The sequence below is a fragment of the Neodiprion fabricii genome, chromosome 5 (genome assembly GCF_021155785.1).
Source record: "Neodiprion fabricii isolate iyNeoFabr1 chromosome 5, iyNeoFabr1.1, whole genome shotgun sequence".
Classification (NCBI taxonomy): domain Eukaryota; kingdom Metazoa; phylum Arthropoda; class Insecta; order Hymenoptera; family Diprionidae; genus Neodiprion; species Neodiprion fabricii.
In genome coordinates this window covers 32,131,068-32,155,922 of record NC_060243.1, presented here as the reverse complement: position 1 = coordinate 32,155,922, position 24,855 = coordinate 32,131,068, and the positions used below count along the sequence as shown (strand labels likewise).

The window sequence follows — 24,855 nt, the reverse complement described above, 5'->3', positions numbered from 1 at the left end:
TCATTAATATAGTTTCCTGTAATATACTTTGCCAGGCATGATAATTAATGAATTTTTATTATCGCTAAGTCGTTTAAAAAAATTTTACTTTCATGTTCGTTTGTTTAATTATCATCATCTCCTGGGTAACGGTATATTCTTTTCTTTTCTTTATTTTTTTTTTTTTTGCCAACTAACACATTCGATTACGAATTTCAGACGATTCCTTACTTTGAATGGAAACTGAGTGCATTTCAAAATTAGTTTTGCTGCCCGTTAACGATTACGTTCTATTATTAGCTGACACGTTCGATCGTGAAAAATAGAAGATAAAAAAAAAACAAATAATAATAATAATAAAAACAAAATAAATAGCGGACAAGGATACACCCCGTATGTTTAAATACAGATTACATACGATATTACACATACATATACATATACCATGTATATATATATATATAGTATATATATATACTTATAGTGTATGTAGAAAATATCAACAAAAAAAACAAAATAAAAAAATAAAAAATAGCAAAAAACAGTGACTTAGTTTTCATTCTTACATTTCAATTGGAAACTGCTCTTATTTTTTCTAATCTACTATTACATTCTTTCCTATTCGTTATTTACCGTCAATTATTCACTTTCAGCTATAATAACGAATAACGAAAGACGTACGCGTGTGTCTTATCGTATGTGTATATATATATATACACATACAAGTGAAATCTTATCATTACCGTGCAAATCTCAAACGCAACTACTCGTGTGGATAAGAATAACATCTGATGCTCAGCCCGGCTGTAATTGCCGATTGGTATAGTTGTGTAGTTGTGTTTGTTACTTTTAACGATTTAGATCTACAGAAGAGTTTTTTTAACCGTGAAAATTTTAGTCTTTTTTTTTCGATTCTTCGCGTTAAAACTTTCCTGAAAAGCTACCACACGACCGACAAGGGCTGCCGGACAATGGAAAAGAAAAAAAGTGACACGAATGGAAAGTAAAAAAAAAAAAAAAAAAAGAAAGAAAGAAAGAAAAAAAGAAACAAACTGATTGCGAGGATCGATGAAAAGTAAGAGAGAGACAAGAGAAATTTGCACGGTTTGCATTCGACTTTGCGAGTATTTTGAAGAAAGAAAAGAAAACAAAAGCGTACTTGCTCATACGACGTGTCTTAAAGTAACTACGTGACAAGTAGTACAAAGGATTTCGCATGACTTTTGTTTGCAATCTTTTGTAAACTTGTCGTCAGTTTGATTGAAATGGAAATTTATCGATACATCATCGGATTCTCCGTCAAGTTTCGACCGTGATTATATAGGTTATATTATTTACGGTACAAGTGTATTAATTTGTTTAGAAAATAGATCGATTCTGACAGGAAATCAAAACTTAAAATTGAGGTTGATAAATGCTGCGCAATAGCGTTCGAACGCCGAGTTTAATATCGTAAAATTGAAAATAAAAATAAAGAAATGATGACAACAACAACAACAACAACAACAATAATAATGGGTAATAATTCAAATTTCGTATTTTTGTCGGTTACCTAAAAATTACGGTAATCATTGGATACGACGATGACGACGATGGCGAGAGATTCGGCTATAAGTAAATACAGTGGCTTACAATGTTTTCTTTTCTTCGAACAATTATCATTATTATTATTACTATTATTATTACTATTATTCATTATTTCTTTGATGTTGTTGAGTAGGTAACCTTAACGATAGTAATTTAGTGATATTTTCAATAAAAATTTATGTATGATTTGTCCGCATCGCTGTAGGTATTACTAATATTATTATTATTGTTATTGTTATCATTAATATTATTATAATTATTATTATTACTCGTCCAGTCGATATACATACAATATATATATATACATACATATATATAGTTGTTTACTTTAGATATTTATCATTTTATTCAATCGATTGCGTTAACTATACTTAAAAGTTTATCAATAGTATATTATACAAGTTTCGGTGTATTAATCACAGACACACAACGCGATTTTTACGATATAATCGATCAAATTTTACATTTCATTATCTTCTCACCGTCGCACAGACAGAATTCATTCATATCACGGAACTGCTCTACAGCTCGCTCGCAAAAATTATTCGTAACTCACAACTGTTGTTATATTAACAGTTCATCCGCCTTTCATTCATTCTTTCAAACACCTTCATCGTCATCATCGTCATCATGATCATTTGATAATTCTGATTGGTAAAAACAATGTTTCTTAGTGTATTTATTTTACTTTATTTTATCAATTTATTACACGTTATTCTTTCATTCGAAAAATGTTTAAATTAATTGTATACCGGGAAAGAAATAAAATAAAAACTTATCTTCAGTCGACTGTTTGTTTGCTAGTTTGTTGTTGTTGTTGTTATTATTATTATTATTATTTTTTATTATTATTATTTATTTTTTTCCTTTTATTTTTATTTTTTTTTGTTTGTTTTTACTTTATTTTATTTTGAGCTAGTCTTCAGTCTTGTAGCACTCGTACTTCCACTGTACAAAATGTTAAATAAAATAAATGCAACAACGCGCACCAGGAGCAAAACTACTACACAAAGTTCTCATAATATAATATATATATATATATGTATATATGTATAATATACCTATATATATACATATATGTAATGCGTACACAGTAAATCACGGTAAGTTTATTTCTTTAGCCCTCGATTCGATCCGTTTGGGGAGATAAGAGAGGTGTGCCCGTGTGTATCTATAACGAATAATGTGTGATCCGGAGGCGGCATTGCTATTACATAATATATCTACAAACGTTCGGCCACCTCCGTACATTAAAATTAGCGAGACCCAAGCACATCGGTTCACCATCGTCCAGGCCCCCGTTCAAAGCAAAGTGTACATACGCAATAGAGACGATCGGGGAAAATTATCAATCGCTCAACACTCGCTGTAGGAAGGTGGGGGCATGTTGCGACCGGTATACATGTCGGTCTGTGGCTGAAGGTGACAAACTACGGTGTGTCCGTTCAAAACCGCAACCGTTCTACTGTGGTCCTGCTGGAGAGGCGGGAGTCCGTAATTTCCCGGTAGTCTTGACAACTCGCCAAGCTCGTACCTCGCCTGATACCGTCTGAGTTTCTCCCAGCAGTTGTTCGCCGCGTTACGCTCTTGCCCGGGACTGTACTCGGCTGGATTACCGACGGAGTGCTGGGGGGCGCCTCTGTTGTCTATCGTCTGGCCGTAGTGAACGAGGTTCCTGTCGTTCGCCGGCGAGTAAGGAATCAGCGGACGATGATCGCCGTAGCTCCGCGATGACTGTCTGCTCATGTCGCTCTGCCGCCTCCCGTCCTCGTCCGACATGTCGGATACCTGGATTTCACCACCTCCTCGTTCTATCTCCTCGTATACCGGGTCGTCCTCGCCGGCCACCATTCCCCGTGGGAGGTGGACGTGCTGACCGTGGTGTCCGTGGACCTGGTGATGCCCTCCCCGTCCGTCCCTTATCTCCGTGTACGTGTGGTTGTAAGGGGACGCCGCCCGTCGCCCTGATCGCGTCGTCGCCTCGCCAAGGTCGCCGACCATTCTTCGATCACGGGTCCTTCCGTGCGACAAGGTCATCGTGCTGTGAGTACGCGGCGAGTCTTCCTGCTCCGATCCTCCGTGACCGGAATCCCGGGAACACGATTTAAAAGAAATGTTCTGCGGGGAGAGAGAGAAAATTAGATAACGTTGTTAGTCGACGTAGTGAAGTTTGGTTGCGGAACGATTCGACACCGTCATTCGTTTGGGATCCTTGAATGCAGGAAGAGGATAGAAAATATGGTCAAACGAGTTTTGACGTGTTTAATCGTAAATGTGATTTTTCGTCGCGCGTTTTTCAACACACCGACTCAATGTCACAAAATAAAACTTCGATATCTTGCAAGATATATTCTCTGCTTAGACGTTTGAGTAATCTTGCCCTAGAGCGATCAGCTGATCGTCCACTCCGGCGCCATACTGTTCTAATCACGACCGCATTAAGAATCCCAATGTGATGAAGAAATATTGAAAGATTTTACTTAGGTACTATTTTCAGGAAATCTGACCTTATGGTTATGACATGAAAATGTTTGTACTACAGGCATAATTTCTTTTGCCACGTAGTCCGAAAACGCTGAGTTTGATCCTAAGAATATTTCAATGAGAGGTTACGTGAATAAAGTGAAATGAACGGTGCAGGTAAGGCTGTGCAGTAGTGCGATTTAAAAAAAAAATATATATATATATATATATCCATGCATATATATAATGTTGCCATGAAGTGAATTTGCGACGACTGAAAGAATGTAAAAGGATCGCGTAGGAAAATGTTCCATTTATAGGTATCGCGCAGAAAACACACAGAAGGAAACAAAATCGATAAAAAAAAATTCTCTTCGACAGTTTTTCACTAGGGGTGTTTTCTGCACTGACACTAACTGTAATTAGTAATAAGTAACGGGTATTAAAGCTGTCCCAGCATTAATAAGCATTCGTTGTTGGTTGGTTAGTAATTACCTTCCACATGAGGTTTTTGTTAAGAGGTCCCCAAGTGGCGGTCGCAGATTTAGGGATATTAAGAGCTGAGGGAAAGTTGTTTCGGGCGTGAGGCAGCGTTGCTACGATATGAGCTTCCGACGAAGGAGGTTCGCGTTGAGAATTGGTTGTGCAGGCGGCTGGGGGCAGCACCGCCGATTGTTGTCTGTCAGTCGTAACCCAACCGCGCCCGGACACCAAGTACTGCAAACGACAGTACGACCATTCTCTCTTACATAATTCCCTTTTTATTCTATTCATAATCATGCTTCGTGTCATTCTCACGTTGTGTTAGAAATGTATCAAATTGCGTAGCTCGGGTCGATCTGCCCGCAGCGAATCTTTTCGCACTGTTTCAAACATGTATGTACTTGTTGTTTTATCCCTACTGTTGAACGAAAACTGATTCTCTCTTACATGATTCCTTCTTTATTATATTCATAATCGTGCTTCGTGTCGTTCTCACGTTGTGTTAGAAATGTATCAAACTGTGTACCTGGAGTCGATCTGCCCGCAGCGAATCTCTTCGTACTGTTTCAAACATGTATGCGTGTGTTGTTTTATCCCTACTATTTAACGAAAACTGATTTTCTCTTACATTTCCCTCTGTATTCTATTCATACTCATGCTTCGTGTCATTCTCACGTTGTGTTAGAAATGTATCAAACTGTGTACCTTGAGTCGATCTGCACGCAGCGAATCTCTTCGCACTGTTTCAAACATGTACGTATTTGTTGTTTTATACCTGCTATTGAATGAAAACTGATTTGCCCCTTTGTTATCATCCATTCTATGAGGGTGACAACTCGAAACGTGTGCCCCTCCCAGTAAACGAAAATTGAATCGATTTCCTATTCATTTTTTCATTTTACCGTGACATTTTTTGAAGGAATGAAGAATGTGTGGAATGAGATTATACGCCAAAAAGGCGGAAGTGAAGGTGTCCGTGTATTTGATGGTGGTTAGTAATTGGTTAATAAGTGAATGAAAATTATTTGATGAAACGGTGCCGAGTGTAAGTGTGTTCGGTGTCTTATAGTCTAGGATCTACTAGGTAAGTACTCAGTAGCGTGAAACATTACGAATCTTTCAAACATCTGATTAATTATTAATTTCAATCGGCACTGCCGCAGCGGCGAATATCGGCAGCCGGATGTTTGTGTTTGTGGAGTTTGCAGAGATTTTTAATAAAAGTAAACTTCGATGTAGGGTGTTGGAATGATACGGAAAACGAAAAGTAACGAATTCCGAGCAGAGTTTCCACCGTGAGAGTGACGAGTGTGGGTGTCTCTGAAATAAACTCGTGTTAAAATCATCATGCAGATAGAATAAGTGGTACATCGTGTTCTTTTCCGTTCATCGTACAATAATCAGATAGTATAATAGACAAAGTAGCCAGCAACCGCGTACACCAAACCCCGCAAGAAAAGCAAATTTTGAGTCACCACTATTGTTGTTAGTATTAATAGGAGAAGTGCAAGGCCCTTTTGCTCCAAGATCGTGTCGATACATACGCGAAACACATATGTATTTATCTGCTTTTAGATAATTAGATCGTGTTAGATTGTATAAGAGAAAAATTAACATGCGAATTAAAATGTGTACAGCGATCAACATTTTTTTTTTTTGTATTATTTCAAAGAATTCATTTCATTGTAAGTCAAGTTATTTTATCATAAAGTATAAAGTATTCCTGCAAATAAACTTTTCACGTTCATTTAAACGAGGGAAAGAAATTCATTCGAGTCAACAAATAATAAGACAAGTAATGTATAAATTAAAAATTCAGCCGGTATGCAAATGTCGATAAACATTTCAAACGCGTGATTTTACGCGTTATTTTTTTTTTTCTTATGAAAAAAAGGGCCTGTTCCTTCTGTATGAACGAATAATCTATTTATGAGGATTTTCGTATGGTAATTCAATTGTTATTTTTATATCAATAATTTTGAATCAGAGTTTTTTGAAACGGTGGTGTTCAGCGTGGGCTTCTTTTTATAGCTGTGACGTTTCCTAATTTTTTTTTTTTTTTGTTTTTTCACTCTACAAGTTTTTAAAGAAAAATAGACTCTGTATATACAATAACACAAGGATTCTACCGTACAAATTGAAAATTATGATTATAACAATGTCTCATGTTCAATATACAGCGAATTGCGCAAGCTAATTCAAATTCTACGTAAAAGAAAAGCCTTTTTATATAATCTTTACTACCAATTACCAAATACGTATATCAACGAAATCAAACTATAGTATAGCATAACAGAGCGTATCTCATATGGACAAAGTTCGGTTTTACGCAAACTCTTGTGTAATTTATTCCGAGCTTCTACAGTGATCGCGCGTTCCTTCGCATAGTTAGTACGACGTTATATCTACGAATCATTCGATTCAATATTTAAATTCTTGACTTCTCCGTGTTTCCAGTATTGAAAAAAAGTCGACACATATACCCGAATTGTCTACAATAATTATAGCATAAAAATTCAACAATTGTATACGATTTAAATCTTGCGTAAAACGTCACAGTCCACCAAAGACCCTTTTTTTTTTATCTCTGTGCGATAAATATTATGCTGTATGTATATTATATAAAAAGAAACATGACCAAAAAAATTAGTCTAATGTAACAAGCAAGAATTGATAAACGAAAGAAGACTTCAGCGAGGGTTTCGATTAATTATTTTCCTCGTACTTTACGTATATATATATATATACATGTATATATATGATATATTATTTGTTTATTATTTTTTTCTATATTTGATTTTGTTTTCAGGTTTGGTGTATTTAAGCGGTATTTGGATACCTTGCTGAGTAGCGTGCCTATTGTGGTTGCTCGGGGCCATCAAGTGCATTGGATGTGTCCCGACCGGCGATCGCAGCGACAGATTGTTCAGGTTGACATTTATCGAAAGATTCGTATTGTTACACGGCGCTGTCAGATTGTTGTGGTTATTCGGTGAGGTACCCACGCTAGCTGCTGCGTGAGGAGACAATCCCGAGCTGTCCGTCGTCGGTGCCGACGGATTTGACGACGTGTTGTGGGAGGCGAATTCCTTGCCGCCATTCGTCCCGGCGACGCCTCCGCTTGTCCCCGAAGAGCCGGCTGAGCTGCCCGAGACGGTCTTCGAACATCGGAGACACTTTGGCAGCCATGAATGGCGCCTGATAAACTTACGGTATTCTTTCCGCACCTGAAATATGAGGGCAAAAAATGGGGGGGAAGGGAATGAATTCGTCCGGTCGATGAATCGATGTTGAGGGATGTCATAATATCGCACGTATTGCCTACTCCGAGAAGACCAGAGACCAGGAGACCGAACTTCTGTCAAAAAAAACTAGCTTCAGGTGGGCCAACATTCCAACAACAAGCCGCTTGGCGGCGCTGCTAAGCGTAGAATACTTGCGCAATCCGATACTGCGCATCTTCACATTCATCTGTTTCGAGGCAAGGGGAGATACTCGAATTATTAGATTGCGCAGTACCGCAGTGCGCAAGTATTCTAGTGACAATTGCAATTCAAGTAACTTTACGAACCTCGACGATAAAACGATTATCTTCTATGCTTTGCGCACAGGAGTCAACTGTTTTATCATCGGGTTCCTTAGAGTTACATGAATTGTAATCGTGAATCGAGAGTTAGGTCTGTTATAATCGGCCTCTCTGAAGTTGAGTGAATTTTATTAGCAGTCATTGATGGACAGGCCTACCCTCACCATCCGAGTTCGGCATCCTACTCGCCAGTCTTTTTGGACTACTCTTACCTTCTCGTTTTGCACACAGTGGAACACGAAGATGAACAATCCTTGGAGACTGTTCAGTACTGTGAATATGTAAGCCATCACTACCGATTCTTGATTCAAGTACAACAATCCGAAGGTCCACGTCAGTCCCAGGAGAAAGACTAGAACGATTGCTCCTCGCAGCCAGGCCCTGATAAAATTTCCAAATTCACACATTTATCATATCTTTCAGTATTTTCAGACATAGTTATCATAGTTTTTTTCATTTGCCGAGTCAACTGTATTCAGATTCGTGTGATTTCAATCACTTTCAACAGTTCGATTACAAAAAAAAACAAAAAATTCTCAAAACAGGCATGCATTTGACTTATATTATAGACTCGCTCGAAGCAAACGTTCGTTTTTCAGTATAACGATTTTAAACTGTCTCATTGAATTGTGAAACATTTGAAACGAAATAATTGAATAAGAAAGAGCTCGACATTGTTTTTCAGCAATAATTGAAGGAATATCTATTTCTCATAAGCATTATTCACGTATTTTTTGTTTATCGCTTGCTCCGAGTCTACGTGATAGTCCTTAGCTTATTGTTAGTATATTGTTTATAAAGACGTAAGATGATCGTGTGAGTATTTACGTGTAATATAATATATTAAATACTACAAAAAAAATAACAAAAAATAACAATAATAATAATAACGACAACAATAACAGTCAAAAGAAATACGATAGAGTGTAGAGTGGCAGTTATTTAAAATACACTTTTCTTCGTAAAAGGATTACGAGAGAAGAGAGAAGTATACTTATGTATACTGTGAGAAATTAGTAAGGTTAGAAGAATATTAACGATACAGATAGATACTATAGTTGTACAATAATACTGTTAAAAAATGAAAGTAGAAAAAGATGAAAATAGAAATAAGGATAAGAAGTAATAATAATAAAAATTGTAAATATCTTACAAGTGCGCTTGCAATTTGTTGGGAAGAGCATTCTCTTCCTTTCCACTACCAACCAACCACGCCATGCAGAAGAATGTGGAGAAGTGTAGACAGAAGTGGGTGAAGGATTTAATAAAAAAATGAAACAAGATTGCGTAGTTAAGTGACTGTATACCGACACCATTAATTATTGTCTAATTTTTAAATATTGACAAAAATTATCCGATTCGTATCACTGTCCGATTGTTGTAATAATATTTATTGTTTTATTTTTATTTTTTTTTTCCCTAATTGATAAATCACTACGATGCATCTATTGAAAATACTAAAATTTTCATCACAATATTGACATTGCGCGCACAGTAATTCGAATCGCGTTTACTCTCAAATTACAAAACCGACACCGATGCAATTCTTATACATCTATAATATTTGCAGACAAACCAGAAAACTCAATTTGCAACAACTGTTTATTTTAACAATTTTACCGACATGTAGTTGTAATAAATTCGATCTCTGATGCATTCAAAAAATCGCCCCTCATACAAAAAAAAATATATATATATATATTTTGACATATACGGGGACATTCCAATATTATAACAAGTAAACAAATGCTGGATAACAACAGTGCATCGACGATCTTAGATATCCAATAGAAATACGGATTCGAAAAAATACTGTACGACAAAGGCGCGAATGATAAACAAAATTCATTTTCATAACGAAAGGCAATGGAAACAGTACAAAAAAAAAAAAAAGTAAAACAGAAAACACGGAAAACCTCAAGCGAATCAAACAGCTTGCAAACGAACGAAGGTAGTGAAAAGTTCAAAATAAGACGTCGTACAATGTCTACAAAATAACAAGAACTACTGATAGATGTGATCTTACGGTTTTTTTTTCAATTTTACGTTCTTATTTAGTGGCATATTATACGTAAATTGTATACATTTTAATTGCCTCATGTATATATTTCTCTTAAAAAAAAAAAAAAAGAAAAAACTTAAGCATTAGATAAATTGTTGAAAAAAATTGATACCGTACCTTGCGCTAGCTAATCTTGAGTGCTCCTTGCTCTTCATGGATATGGCGGTGTTTGAGTGACGACACATCACGTATATTGCCATGGATAGAAAGACGAGATTCGCCTGAAAGAAAAAGAGGGTAATAGTTATTCACAGTTCATTCAATGTTTGCATATTAAAATGAAGTGTCATTTTGAAAAATATACTTTAAAACACAATTCAGAGCAAAGACTTACCGAGGCCAAGCTTAAACCGAATTGTTCTAGTAGTTTTTAATGAAACGTTGTGTCAGGACACTTACCAGAATAACGAGTATCACGGGCCCCACAAAACTGAAGATGAAATAGTTGTCGGCTCTCAACCAGCAGTAACGATCAGTTCCATAGCTCAGAGGATCGATGATGCAGGAAATTGCTACTACGAGTAACGGAGCGCCATAAGCGACCAAGTAGTACCATCGAAGTCTGGATTTCTCCGCCTCGAACACTTCGATCAGCATGACGTAAAGTTGAAACCCTGCAAGAAGTGTCGATAATTGAGAGATAAGCCACACAGAAAACGATTTGTGTAGCGCAATGTGGAGTTTTCTGGGATTATTTCACTGGATTTCATCATCCATGAAGTACAGGTCTCACCTTCGAGGAACATCCACGCGAACGCGCAGAGGAAAAAGAAGTGAAGCAATCCAGCGACGACGCCACAAACGATTCTCTGATCAGTTTGACCGATACCACAAACGAAAAGAACCTCAGCTATCAGCAGGCAGATACAGAGGTTCTTATGTATGATCGTTCGATCGGACTGAAAGAGGAACAAAATGGTATTTAGTGAAAATTAGTTCCCGGTGAATCGGTGCCGCGAATATGCTCTGAACCCGAATGACGGTTACCTTGAGTCCGCGGAATAGTTGGAACGTGAGTATGGCGAGGACGAGGCAAATTACAGAAATTATGCACCCGATGTACGTAATGATTTGAAGAGCGACTTGATGCGCCGTGTCCAATTTAATTGCGTGGACGTCCATCAGTACAGCGAAATTTGTTAGGTGATTGCACTCGCATACGGTGTGGGTGCTGTTGGTGAGGTGAACGTGACATCCTTCCTCGGACCATGCACTGCGGGAATAAAAACGTGTTTGAATTTTCGGTCATAGGTAGACAGAACTGTCTCAGACTTTGAGAAACAGTGCAAGGACGTTATTCTCACTTTATCGTGTAATCCCAAAAGACGCAGCTTGGATTAGTCACGTTTTCAACGGTCAGATGCTTGAAGTATAATTTAACGGGTTCCGACAACTGGATGTGCTTCCCTTTGCCCAAAGACGCCGAGATCACCTTGGTGTTCAGTATTCTGGTTGTGTTCTTCGGCCTGAACTGAGAGTCGTCGTGTCCGACTATAGACGAGGTCTCCGCCTGGGGCTGAAGTATTTCTTCGAGCCTGTCAAACGCCATGAAGACCAAACGGATGATACCGTTGTCACTGTTGTCCAAAAGCGCCCCTTTCGTAAGCTCTACGTGATCGTTGGAGACGGGCCACTCTCTGAGCACCTTTTGGCTCGGAAATACTTCGAGATTTTTCTCTATATTGCGAGCCTCGAGAATCCTGATCGACACGACTGTGAAATACTCGAATAATTAGTACCAACACCTCACACGACTCCACAAACAAACTCTGGCTACTCACGTATGTTTTCTCCTTTTTGAACGATCGTGTTCTCCTGCTCGTAGGCATCCGCCAGAAGAAAAGCGTTCTCTTCAAGCCCGTTGAGCAGCGATGTGGCAACTCTCATTTGCTCCTGATGGCTCAAATCCTTCCACGAAGGAAGCTGGGTCTTGTCCAACAAGTTGCTACCTGTTATGATAACGCCCTGAAGTAGTTCCCTCACGGCAACCTCTTGCTGTCTGAGGTCGGAGTAGGTCTTCAGGTTGTCCTTCATCTTCTCGGCCATGTTCCTGATGATCTTCGTAGTGATCATCATGTCCCCGCCGTACAGAACCCGGCTGTTATTCGTCACTTGAGACAGCTCGCTGCTTACGCTTAGAATAACGTCACCGTCCTCCACGCGGTTCTCCAACGCCGTCAGCCAGACGGACCGACACTCGCTGAGATCGGGAGTGCCCCGATACCAAACAGCCGTGTCACCCTGATCGACGCACTTCCATCTTGCGATTCCCGTCGCTCCACCAGGGCAGGTTTGTACGGCTACGTCACCCGCCCGTGTCGTGTTCCAGAACAGATTTCTCGCCTTTACCGGCTTGCAAAGGCGTTTCGTGTAGTCTGACCACTGTCCGTTTGAGCTGGACTCCGGCCAGAGGGTGCTCGGAACTGGAGTAATCGTGGTTTATAAGTTACGGAAATAACGACCAGGTTCATTCAGCAAAGAGTAACTCACCGGTTGTTCGACGACTCGTTCGCCACGGGGACAATGTCGTTGGCGAGACTTGGGTCGTTTCAGACATCAATGGAGGAACTGGTGCACCCAGACCATTACCAGGCGATGATGTGTCCTCGTCGTTGTAACCGTCACCGATAATTGCCTTGGACGGAGTCGTCGTGGGACTGTAAGAAGAATCTCTGTTTTACCTCAATTCGACATCCTCAATGATACTCGAGGCAAGTCCTTTCCCAACGACAACGTCGAGGCAAAGGGTATTTCGCGTATTAGACTAGGTGTATTTTTAGAGGATACAACTGCACGAGTAGTCGTCTGGCTTGAATTTCTCAAGTACGCAGTTGGGCTCATTACTCTGTTTTGACGTATCCTCAAGCAATACTCAACAGATCGATGATATGAACCATTGCAGAGTTTATATAAAATACGTATCCCAAATTATGAAATTGTCCGTATAAGATAATTCGTAACTCCGGTACCAGGTTCCTCTGATTTTCATAGCATGGTGTCCAGTAAAAAAAAAAACGTAACAAATTCAAGGACATTTCCAGGACATTAAAAACAGAATATTTCCAGGACACAAGAAAGATTCAAGGATAGTTTCTAAGACTTTTGAAGGGCAAGTAAAATTCGAGGACATTTCCAGGACCACCGGTCATCATGGATTGATTTTTCCAAATCCATTTGGAAGTGGTCCCGAGTAACCGCTGATACGGGAATGGCAAAAGTCGAGAAGCAACGCCATAACAGAAACAATCGGACACCCTGTGCTCTGAGAAGTATCTGATCGTCCTTGGATACATACCTCGGTAAAGTGGTAGGGATGACGGCTGGCGTCTGTGGTGTCGGAGGCGGTGGGGGCTGAACCGGTGCAGTATTTCTGGAAAATGGCCTGACGGTCGGTTTAGCGGTGCTCCAGACACTCGGCTGCGAAGTTATGAGCCACGGAGGACTGGGTCGTGAAGTGGTGGTGGTTGTTGCGGCTGGAAACATTTTTTTTTTTTTCAAAATAAATCCAACCGGCAATCGGTTACCCAAAGGTGGATGTTTGGTACCGGCACAAGTGACGTGGGTAATTTTTGGCCATGCTTGCTGAACTATTATCCAATCCATGGTGGCCTCAGTTAAGAACAAACATTACGCATAGTCGCGGTTACAATATTATCTCGACGTTGAAATCAACTTTATTGACGGTTAAGAGATGTAAGCCAAGAATGAAACGTTTCAGACATTTCGCGAGCTATCTTCAGGGGGCGGAGGAGAGAGAGCCCTCCGCTTTATTAGCCAGGGTTGAACGGATTCGCGATAAGGCAAATCCCCTAAACACCCGACACTTTATGACCCTACACCGTCTTCTTGACGATCACCAGCTCGTGCAGGTATAAGATAAAAAGAGAAACAAAGACCCCGAGCAGTTATCGATAGCTCCGGTAATGCCCGGCTCTTTCGGAACGAATCGGGATCCCGGTTATATATAATACCCTTTATTAATCCTCCTGGCACAGGAGAGGAGTCGAGCAAGTGTGTCCATCACTATTAGCGCCACATCTGACTGCTCCGTAACTTTGATCATTTGGTCGAACAACAGAGCATCTCTCATTTTGTTGCCGCTCGTCAAGGAGATTGCAGTCATGTCAGATGTCCAAATCATAGCATTCGTGTTTCATTATTTTTTCATCAAGGGCAATTACCCACCTTCGCTATTACAACGCGGGAATTGAATATCTCCCGAAATTGTATAGGTGTAATATTGTTTTGTATCTGTCATCAGGAATCAGACTATGGGCAGAGTATTTTACCGAATCATTGTTTAGACGAAACGAAAGTGTTCGACATTATTTTTTCTACAAAAATTAGAAGTTCAAGAATTTTAACTTAGCCACCAGAGCCACACTTGTTCAATCGTCTCCTGTCGCCGTTAATCATTCAATATAAATGTCTATAAAAAGTCTTAAGGATAGCTTGTACTTACCAGACATGCACTGATAGTGTGCTTCCAAATACTTAAGCGTATTTGGACAAGGATCGCCGAATTGCGAAGTCGAAGCAACGATACTGCAATTCCGTTTTTGATCACACCTGGTCAAGTTGCGGAAGTGGCAAAAAGAAAAAAATGGTTTTTCCATCATTAGACAAGACCGGTACACCTTACCGAGTGCACTGCCATGAATGTGTTACAACTGCTTTGCCCGGACCGGAAAAACGATCGTCGAAAATTCTTTTTTCTTTCTACACATCCTGCGATTGGTTGACAAAAGAAAACAAAAAAAAAAAAATATTGGGAAGCGAGACACGTCGAGGTCGTTGCTTTTCTCGCAACCTTTGGGGGGTAGGTAGATAGGTATAAGATATAAGGGTGGTATCAACCGGCTTCCGTATAGTGAGAGATGGCTGAATACGGGGGGAGCCGACAGGCCATGTTTTGTCTGATTGTGTTGATTGAATTTCCCCGAATTAAGACGAAAAGCCTTCTTTACTGACGGGGCTTAGCCTTGAGCCATAGGTACAGGGATCACCCGGAAGAACTTTATCTACAGCGTATCTCTCCTCTGCAGAAGGTGGATGAAATTGGAATGCACGAATTCCGATTCACGAACCATTTCTCTCTCTCTCTCTCTCTCACTCTTTTTCTGCACGTTGTTCCACCAACCGTGAAACGGAAACGAAAACGAAAACGAAAACAAGAAGAAAAAGAAGAACGACCACACAAAGAGAGAAAAAAAAAATGAAATAAAATAAAAAAATAAATAATGGAAAACAACATAAAAAAAAGCATAAATAAAAAACAAAAACTGACCTATACAAGAGTACTGTGCTTCTATGTATTTCGTAGTGCCAGGACACGGGTCTTCGAACACATTGCTGTTCACATCCACCGTACAACTCCTTCTTCCGTCGCACCTGTAACCGTCAGTGAAAAAAATCCCTTTGGAAACATTTGACTTTTGACTGTTCAGTGTTCACTTTTTGTCAGCATCTCCCGATCTTTCTCACACGACTCGGGAAAAGGGGTACTTTTTTTCACGATCTGTGTTATTTATTTATTTTTTCTTATACTTCACAGCTAGGAATCACCGGAGGCGAGTTGTTTCTCGAAATTTGCACCTTTTTGTTTTTTTTTTTTGCAACATCGTCGTATACAGCGCAATTTTAAACCCCGAATTATAGGTTTGGTAACGATGATGCGATTGTACTATTTGTTATTCAAGCTGTAATGAGATTAGTCATTTTTTCAAAAGGAAGTATGTGCTCTCTATTTATCTCTCTCTCTCTCTCTCTCTCTCTCTCACGGGTCGAAAAGTTGCAAATAGGATAGATTGTTAGTATGTAAACTTTGAAAGCACTCGAGCAGTTTTCTTCTTTACATCATCTCTTAAATTCTCTGTTCTCTGTGAATTTCATCACAACACCAAAGTGTAAATGAAGAAGCTGTTCAGTATCCAAGTTCACCTTGAATAAACTCGAGGAATTAACCAATTCGGGGATTCCAGTGCGATACTTGAAAAGATTTGAAAAAAAAATTTAAACGACTTCGAATTATCTAAAGCGAATTTAAATGACTCGAAGCAACAACGTGATATTAATACAGTAAGATTTACAAATGTTATTAAGCAGATTCCGCAAAATTTTTTGTCAAGTTTGTTCTAAACTTGCTTTTTAGATCCGATATAATCCCTCGAGTGAAATGTAAGTTTGTCGCAACATCGGTTCAGTGCATAAAATTATTATGCGAGTACGGAAAAGTTACGTTTGCAATGATGTATAACGATAAAAGCTTTCGGCAAGTCAGCAGGGACGTCGCACGTATTGTTAGTGACAGTTTTGACAAACGGATTAATGGCACAACACAGCATGATTATTATACACAGGAGATATTAATTGCGTAACACACAAGTTTTAGAGTGGTGCCGTCATGGACAGGATGGGGTATCATGATTTTGTCCAGATGTTCAAGTTCTGCAACTGACTCGAGACGATTATTCGACACGTCGAGCAATTTTCATGATTTGAGAATTCAATTTTAAAGGTTTAACTATTTCAAGTAAAAAAAAAGAAAGCGAAGAATATTGTAGGCAGTAGATAAAAATGTTTTTTTTCTTTTTTTTTTTTTTTTCATTTTCCCTTCTATAAAGTTTCCCCGCCGGACGTTTTAGAGTGTAATTAAATCGACGAAATTATTCGTTTGTTTGATTTTCCAAGGGATATTTTTCACACGGATTTACTATATATTTATATGTGGATGCGGCTGCAGGTGAGTTATTCGATCTTGACTAGTTTTCTTCAGATTCAATGACTCGTTGAAAGGAAGAACAAGGAAAAAAAAAAAAAAAAAACAAGAAATGTAGAAGATCGCGAAAATTGTTTATCATTGTTTTTCTTTGACTTTTTTTTTTTCGTTTTTTGAAGGCAGTTATGTTTAGCAGCAGGATAATTCATGGCAGTACAATTGGTAACTTTCAAGTTTAAGATTAAACATTGACAAAAATATGTATTATATATATTTACACAGAAATGTATAAATAAATAAAGTGTTATTACGTAAATTATCCCGACAAGTGAAAAACTTATTTGCGCAGTTACGATCAGGATGAATATGTGATATTTGAAATTAGAAAATGTGGAAAAAAAAAATTCTGAAAATTGAAGCAACACAGTACAATGTGTACAACTGAAAATGGAATTACAACGAATTCGTTGACTGGCCAACGAAAACGATGTAATAACCATTGTTTGCATAGTCAAAGAAATTAAATAACACATTTTGATCGCAACGGTATAAAAACTATAGTTACATATGCTGCTGCCGTGTTTGAGAAAAAAAATTAAAATAAAAAAAAAAAAAAAAAATTTTTCCACAGGGAATTCATGCGATATTGGGAGGATTTTGAATGTTGGGAAAAGAGGGGGAGGGGGGGGGGGGGGGGACAAATCTGGCAAACTCGCGTAACGGTATTAAAAAGAAAAAAAAAAAAAGTAAAGAAACTTTTCATTTGGTATAACGATTTAATCCCCCAACATAAATATTCAACCTGGCTCAAATCCTTTTCTGTTTGTTTATCAATTTACGTATTGGCTGCAGGTGATTTATACGAAACGCGTTTTATTGATTTATTTATTTAACCATTTCAATTTCTCCCTTCATTTTTTATTAGATATAACAAAGGCAGGTAGGGATCAACGAAATAAAAAGTAGTTAAAAAAAAAAAAAGAAAAGAAAAAAAAAACAAAGATGCGTCTTTGCCCACGAGTTCAAAGGCTCTTCTAGCTTCATGGAAAGCAAAACCTCAGGCTTCCACAGAAATTCATTGAGCTTTTACGCGTAACCGATGAAGCGAATCGCCGAAGATCAAGAAAGTTTTTGAGTAGAAACAATTTTTGTCAGCGTTTATACGTTATTTTCGGAGATGAGAAAGGAATTTTTTTTTTTTTCTTATTGCAGACTACATTCGATTTATATACAAGATGTACGTGGAGAAAGAAAAATGGATGATCGAGTAAAAAGGAAAGAAAAAAATAAATAACGACCGGAGTACCGCAACCCTTGACGAGAGTAAATTTATCATTGTAAGTAATCACGTAGAGGAGAAACAAAGAAAGTAAATAAATAAATAATCAAATAAACAAACAAACAAATAAGCAACAAACAAAACGACAGACATTGAAAGACAATACAACAACAAGAGATAGATATCAAATCGTATCGAACAGAAAGCACATAAATATACCAATATAAACAAACAGTATTTAGCAACAAAAAGTGTGAATTAGGACTTCAATTTGTTTAGGGTAAAATTACAGCGAAAATCAAAAAATACTGAGTGAACATGTCAAACCGCATAGCACAAAAGTCAACCGTCACGTATCGTAACCCGAGTATTATACGAGTTTCGAAATGATCGTGTTGTAACGAAAATAGTGAACCATCACGTATGGTATCTAAGCAGCGGTAAATACAATATGAATCAAATGATGACAACAAAGAAATCAAATCGCCTCACGCTGTAATTAGTTTTTTTTTTTTTTTAAATTAATCTCTTACTTATATGCAGATTATTGTAATTGAATGAACAATTTTTTCTTTCCTCAAAGTCCAGATTTTTCACGAACTTTGAAACATTGTTCAAGCCCTTCGAGATGAGGGTAAAAGAGATATTAAAAAATTGGAAAAATAAAAACGAGAGAAAAGGGGGGAGCATAAATCGAAGGGAAAGTTATCGGGAGGTGTCTCGTATCTTAAAAAAGAGGTCGATTACAGCAGCATGCACGGGTGACTCGTAGTACATCGTATGCGACATAGGGACACAAGGATTCTTTGAATAAATGAATGAAATTAAAAGTGATAAAACGACTCTTTTGCTACAAAGACACTGATAAAATGTCTAAATAAACATCGGTACAACTATATTGAAATTCTGAAAACTTACGATTTTTTGAATAGTTTGAGAAAAAAAAAACTCTTTTCATTTATTTTTTAAAAAGCGTCACCCGATGCATTGAACATGATACCAACTACTGCGGCAGAAACGGTGAATCGATTTGGATTTTTAGAACGGATTAGATCAACAGAATAAGTCACGGTGACAGAGCTCTCTTTGTCTTATATACTCTTGAATCCGCACCGTTCCAGAGGTAAAACGTGCTTCGACGGTTAAACAATTGGCCAGTTTGTAGAACCGTACGAAACTCGTACATCTCTGAGATCCCTCCTCTCTATTTCACCTCTCACTAAAATCTCTCTCTATCTCTCTCAGCAATACACGTAAATACTATTTCTCCTTTCCGACACAATTTCACATCAGATCTGACTTGAAATGATTTTCTTACTTGTCGAAGAGCACTCTGAACGACTTAGTCGACATGCAGTTGACACTCCAGTCCGTGTTCCCGTGCTCGTTGCATATCGTTATCGAATACCGGCCGTAGTTGGCTCTTATAAGGTGAATAAGTTCACCCTCGCCGCACTCGATCGTCAGGGTTTTTCCCTCGCACTCGTAGGCGGCATCGTACCTCTCTGAAACAAAGGAATTAAAATGAAATTAGTTAGGATCAATCATTGGTTTCCACGTTTGGCATATCGCGTGGCGAAAAGCGGTGTGCGAGTGGTAAATGGATCCGGTGAATAACCGAGAAAGCACCGATCGAATCGATCACCTTTTCGAAAAGGCGGCTAACCTACCAAGCGCCAAAGGTGCCTCCTCTAACCAATGGCCCTGAGGCGCAAGGCGAGGAGCCGTCGATAGTCTTCAGGAGTGGGAAAACCGTGGAGGATAGGCAGCAGGAGTAGCAGCAATGGGGGAACCCCAGCTGGATTGCAGTTTACCATTAATGACCGAAAGTAATAATATATCAGAAGGCTCATGGTCTGCCTCCCGCTGGTCTCGGCGGTAAAGTTAAAAGGATCAGCGTATCAACGGGACGTCCCAAATTCCCGGACCTGCTAGGCTTCGAGGCGGCTAGGATATATGCCCCCCCGCCCCCCCCCCCCCCCCCTTACTTATTCACATTCACCGCCGAACTCGGTGTGTGCTGCAGCTTTCACTCGACCGAAAACCCGAGTCTAGACTCCAGACTCCGGACTCCGGAGTGCGGAGTCGAAAGGATCCCACATCCAGAATCTCTTCGACCAGTCGGCGAAACAATCATCCTACTATCCCGACAGCCAGCTTCACCGCATGGTTTCCATCAGGCAAACTTACGCCAGTTTAAGGGACCCGGGTCATCGTGAGATGCAACTATCAGGATAGTCGGACCAGGTTCGGTCACCTTGGTACCAGTTGTGGCGACCATGGTTTGTGATCCACTTGTAGCCATATTCATTAATCGTAATCCGAGTTCGCGGTCGCATGTCGTGAAAATGTGTTTTCATCATCAAGGTAGACTTATGTCAGTTTCAAACAATTTTCGAAGTGTACCGAGTACCAACAACTAGTGTTCCAGGACTTGACCAAAGTCGGATTTCAGTCGTGAATAGGATATGAATCCAACAAATTGACAACAAGTTGAGAAATACGAAACATTTTCAAAGCTTGGCCACAAATGATGCATCTACCTTAATACCGAAGGTCAAATTATGTCGACGTGCCAACAAGGCTAACGGAATCGTGGCGTCGAAAAGAAATCTATCACGGTTCGAACCGGACTTCGTAACAGGTATAGTATGTGCCTGTAAAACCACAGACAATGATTGTGTGCAATTTAAACGTTGGTAACAATGACCTCGCGATAAAAAGACGATTGTTCGAGGGTCAAACGTGGAGGTACACGTCGATCTGTCTTCTCGAGTAGAGCATGATCGGTTTTCCCCTGTCTTGGCAAACATGAATGATAACATTGGAGACACTGGACCTCCGTTCTCTCGACGATGTCACATCGTCAGGTCGCGTTACCTTCTCGAAGAGACTTGTCTAATTTCTTGCAGGACCAACTGCTCTGATCCATCTCTGAAAATCCCCCAACAGCAGACAGTGACTTTAAAACTTTTCGATCTCCGTAAAGATCCGATTCGACAGTGTTTCGAACCGATCGAGAGAGAGAGAGAATGAAGAAAACGAATATAACGTGGATTCTTCGAAGATTTCTGCGTACGAAAAACTGTCCAAGAGACGAACCGTGGAACGAGGAATTTGGTAAAATGGTTTTTTCACATTGCTGGTAGATGAGACGAGGTACGCAGATCACTCTTGACGAAGATGAGGCTGACTGGGTGAATGCGTTGTTAAAGAGGTGGCAGGTGTGAGTGTAACGTTTCTATATATGTAATACAGGTACATGCGAGACTTTGATATTTATGAAGATGATGCTTCAACGCCGAGACATACGTCAGGCTTAATAAACTGAGTATAAAAAATGTTTACCATTATGCTCACCGACACAGTAGCGTCAAGGTGTTTTTATAACGCACACCTACACGTTTTAACAAAAGAAAATAACAAGCGAGTCGCATGGTAGCTGCAGGCGCAGCTTATAAGCGCGTTTAGTGACGGGGGTAAAAAAGAAAAAATATTTATTGTTACCTGTGGCCACGAAGAATGAAAATAAAAAAAATAAAAAATGAAATTAAACTAAAAAAAAAAAAATCATTGTCGCGTGACGCACATTTTTAAAACCCGCACATTTCTCACCCTCTTGCGGTATTAGTTTATACTCCAACGCGTTGTGGCGACGCGACCGTTGAAAATTACTACCGGCTCGCATTCCGAGCTGTGCAATGTTAGAATTTGAAATAAAAGCAGGGAAAAGGTATAGACAGAAACGGAAACGGGGTCGTTTTGCGGTATCCTGAACGATGAAGACATTGTTAACAATTTTTTTTTACATTATAAATTACTGCAACGTTTGTACGCAGTAATATTTAGCTGACAATTTCTAGCGGGAAATTGACACAAGGATTAATTAACCACTTTAATTGCATCAACGAAACATTCCGCTCACATTATAGGTCAAAGACAATATTATACATGAAAACATGTGTGTAATACTACGTGTAATATGAAATTCATTTCACGATGCGTGTTTATAACAGTTGGTGGATAAATTTTCCCTTCAGGTTCAATTTTAGCCAAATCCTGCACCCACGAGTTTCGCTGGTGATGCAAACTTGCATAGCATTATCGGAAATGCAGAATCTTGCAGAGACGCGATTACGAAATAGCTTTTAGATGCGTGATCTGAAGAATGTGTTCTTGAAATAGTAAAACTTTGTCATTTCACTCATTGCGGAAAATCACGTCAGTAGTAAAATCGGCTATTTGATGACGACCAAATGGTTCGTTCTTTGCTACAATTAAGTGCGCACGCGCAAAATTCAAGAGCATCTGTTTGCCAGGGCTACGAACAATCATGAAGGTAACCTCAAAAATTTTACGAGACTGAAGTTAAGAACTTTATTGTAATGATCCGTGTTTTGGAAAACATGTTGTTTCGTAATTTTAGGAATCTCTGAAATGCAGTAAACTATAATAAGTCAAAAGTAACGCATATTTTCAAAACTTAGTCACTACAAAATTGCGAAATAGTGATTCCCCCCCCTCCAATGTTTCGTTACGCTAACGTCACTAACTTCAGCCTCATAAAATTTTTACAGCTGTCGTTAGCAGTTGAGTTCAACACCGACAGCTGTAAAAATTTTTGAGGTTAAATATATCGCGACGAACTATCGTCTAAATTTATGACGGTTGGTCGCCCTGAGAAACAATTGCTCTCGGATTGTAGCGCATGCGCACCGAGTCTTAGCAGACTTATCAGACCATTCGTAGGTTAGAAATTCATCCTGTATAAACCGTTGTTCATGAGGAAATTGTCGACAATCTAGTTTATTCGTCATCGGTAATAACGACAGTAATAATTCTTCTTACTCGCAGTAGTAGCGAGAATCAAACCTTTCAAGAATTCCACCGTCATTTAATTCCGTTTTCCTTCAGTTCCGCATGTACGCAGGAAACATGCGCAAATATACGTGCATATAAAAAATTTCGATTACACGCGAGAGTCGTAAAACGCGCTTCCTGAGGTTTGCACAACACGAAATCCCCGTCCCATGGAATAAAATAGTCGTTCCGAAATCGAAATCCCTTCACTTGTGTTGGAAGTTGTGTATCTGTGTACACGAACCGTAAGTAGGTACACATGTGTACACACATAAGAAGCTATACGCACTGAATCACCACTAGGGTAGGGGACCCTTTTAAAATTTATTCTCGTTTTCTGGGCAGCGCAGATAAGCTAGGATTTTCTGTTTTCTTATTATATTTTATTTTCCTTGGTTATTTTCGTTTTTCTTTTTTTTTCTTCAATCTTATCCATCCCTACAACTATACACGTTCAATACGGGTAAATATGGATATCATCTATACTTATACACGCGTATCCCTGTCTTCTCGATTTTTTTATCTATTTTTTTTTCTCACTTTTACTATTTTTCCCGAAAGCTCGAAGGACGGTGGGGGAATCAAATTTTCTCTATCAATGCGACGGCAGCCCCCTCTCAAGCTTTTTCCCGTTTCTCCCTACCACCCCAAAGTTATGCATATAAATATAAGGTTAGCAACCGTGAGATCGATACGCAACGATACGTTTTTTATTCCGTGTTTTTTTTTTTTTTTTTTAATTTATGATTTTTTTTATCGGTACATCTGCGATTATCTTTCGTTTTTTACTACCGTGTAATTAATCCAGTGAAATTAGGAATTGAAATTATCCAGCCGTCTTGTAATCCTTGAGGTTTCTTTTTTTGTTTAATCCATCATCGGATCAGCGAATGTTCGGCCAGATTTTATTTATTTATTTTTTTTTCTTTGTCACGTATCTTTCGTTTCTCCTGATAAGTTTACGTTTATCGCATCCGACGCTTCACCTCCCCCCCCCCCCCCAGAGCATGGGATCCAGATCGCGAAGGCTGGCGCATACGGGAATGGCATATACCTAAGTCTGCATAACGCTGATTCCGGAGGTGGCAGCAGCCATGGTATGAAAGGGGGATCGAAGGGGGCGGCGGTGGCGGCGGCGGCAAGGGAACGCCGGCAATTCCATATCGGAGGCGAAGATCGCATTGTCACTTCCTCGCTTTTTTGGCGTCGCCACACTAAATCGTACCTCTCGCAACACACAATGGCGACGCGTTTCGCGGTTCCCCTTCTCCTTCTTCTTCTTCTCCTCCTCCTCCTTCATCCTTATTTCTTCCACGTCCTCGTCCTCGCGTCCTGCCGCGGCTTTCCTCTTTCAGAGTTTCACGGCATGAACGCGAGGTGAACATGAGGGTGGAGAGGAGAGGAGAGGATAAAGGGAGAGGAGGTGAGGATAGAATCCTGGGCAAAGTCAGCGATTTCCGGGTCGTCTGTGTAACAGTTTTGCTTCGGTTACAATGTTATACCTATAACTCTCTTATGCATACATACCGCAAGCGTTACATGCCGACGAGTGACGTAGCTACATTAAATTCCTCAAACCCGATGCGGATACGCCACTAGGGGGTATAAAATAAATTTCATGAATATTAATTGCGATAGAATTTTATCCACCATACGTGCATATCGTATCTGTACGAAAAGTCCTTAATAAAAAAAAAAAAAAAGAAAAAACGATAAGAAAATCGGAAGGAACGTCGACGTTCAAATCCATTATACTCAATGCGCACGATGAGAAAAGTGTTCTTTTATTCTTTTTCTCTCTTTTTTTTTCTAACTCTCCCTTACCGTAGAATGGTAAT

At 39.3% G+C, this 24,855-nt stretch overlaps 1 protein-coding gene across 10 annotated transcripts in view; it reads right to left on the bottom strand.

The window, feature by feature from the left end:
• Positions 1-805: 805 nt before the first annotated feature.
• The window catches only part of LOC124182751 (latrophilin Cirl), a 237,435-nt gene continuing 213,385 nt past the window's right edge, over positions 806-24,855 (bottom strand). For 3 of the 10 annotated variants that reach the window (XM_046570386.1, XM_046570381.1, XM_046570380.1), the window contains exons 3-17: positions 19,476-19,662; positions 14,623-14,729; positions 13,456-13,633; positions 12,651-12,817; positions 11,942-12,583; positions 11,465-11,873; positions 11,148-11,373; positions 10,894-11,059; positions 10,560-10,774; positions 10,278-10,381; positions 9,252-9,296; positions 8,311-8,479; positions 7,518-7,739; positions 4,525-4,746; positions 806-3,684 (exon numbers count right to left, since the gene is read on the bottom strand). In XM_046570386.1, the coding sequence (XP_046426342.1) occupies positions 2,923-3,684; positions 4,525-4,746; positions 7,518-7,739; positions 8,311-8,479; positions 9,252-9,296; positions 10,278-10,381; positions 10,560-10,774; positions 10,894-11,059; positions 11,148-11,373; positions 11,465-11,873; positions 11,942-12,583; positions 12,651-12,817; positions 13,456-13,633; positions 14,623-14,729; positions 19,476-19,662 (3,821 nt within the window). In that variant the 3' untranslated portion in view covers positions 806-2,922. Of the gene's footprint in view, positions 3,685-4,524; positions 4,747-7,351; positions 7,740-8,310; positions 8,480-9,251; positions 9,297-10,277; positions 10,382-10,559; positions 10,775-10,893; positions 11,060-11,147; positions 11,374-11,464; positions 11,874-11,941; positions 12,584-12,650; positions 12,818-13,455; positions 13,634-14,131; positions 14,203-14,622; positions 14,730-15,447; positions 15,552-19,475; positions 19,663-24,855 lie in introns of those variants that run through there. The other 7 variants (XM_046570382.1, XM_046570385.1, XM_046570384.1 and 4 more) reach the window with 7 other exon arrangements.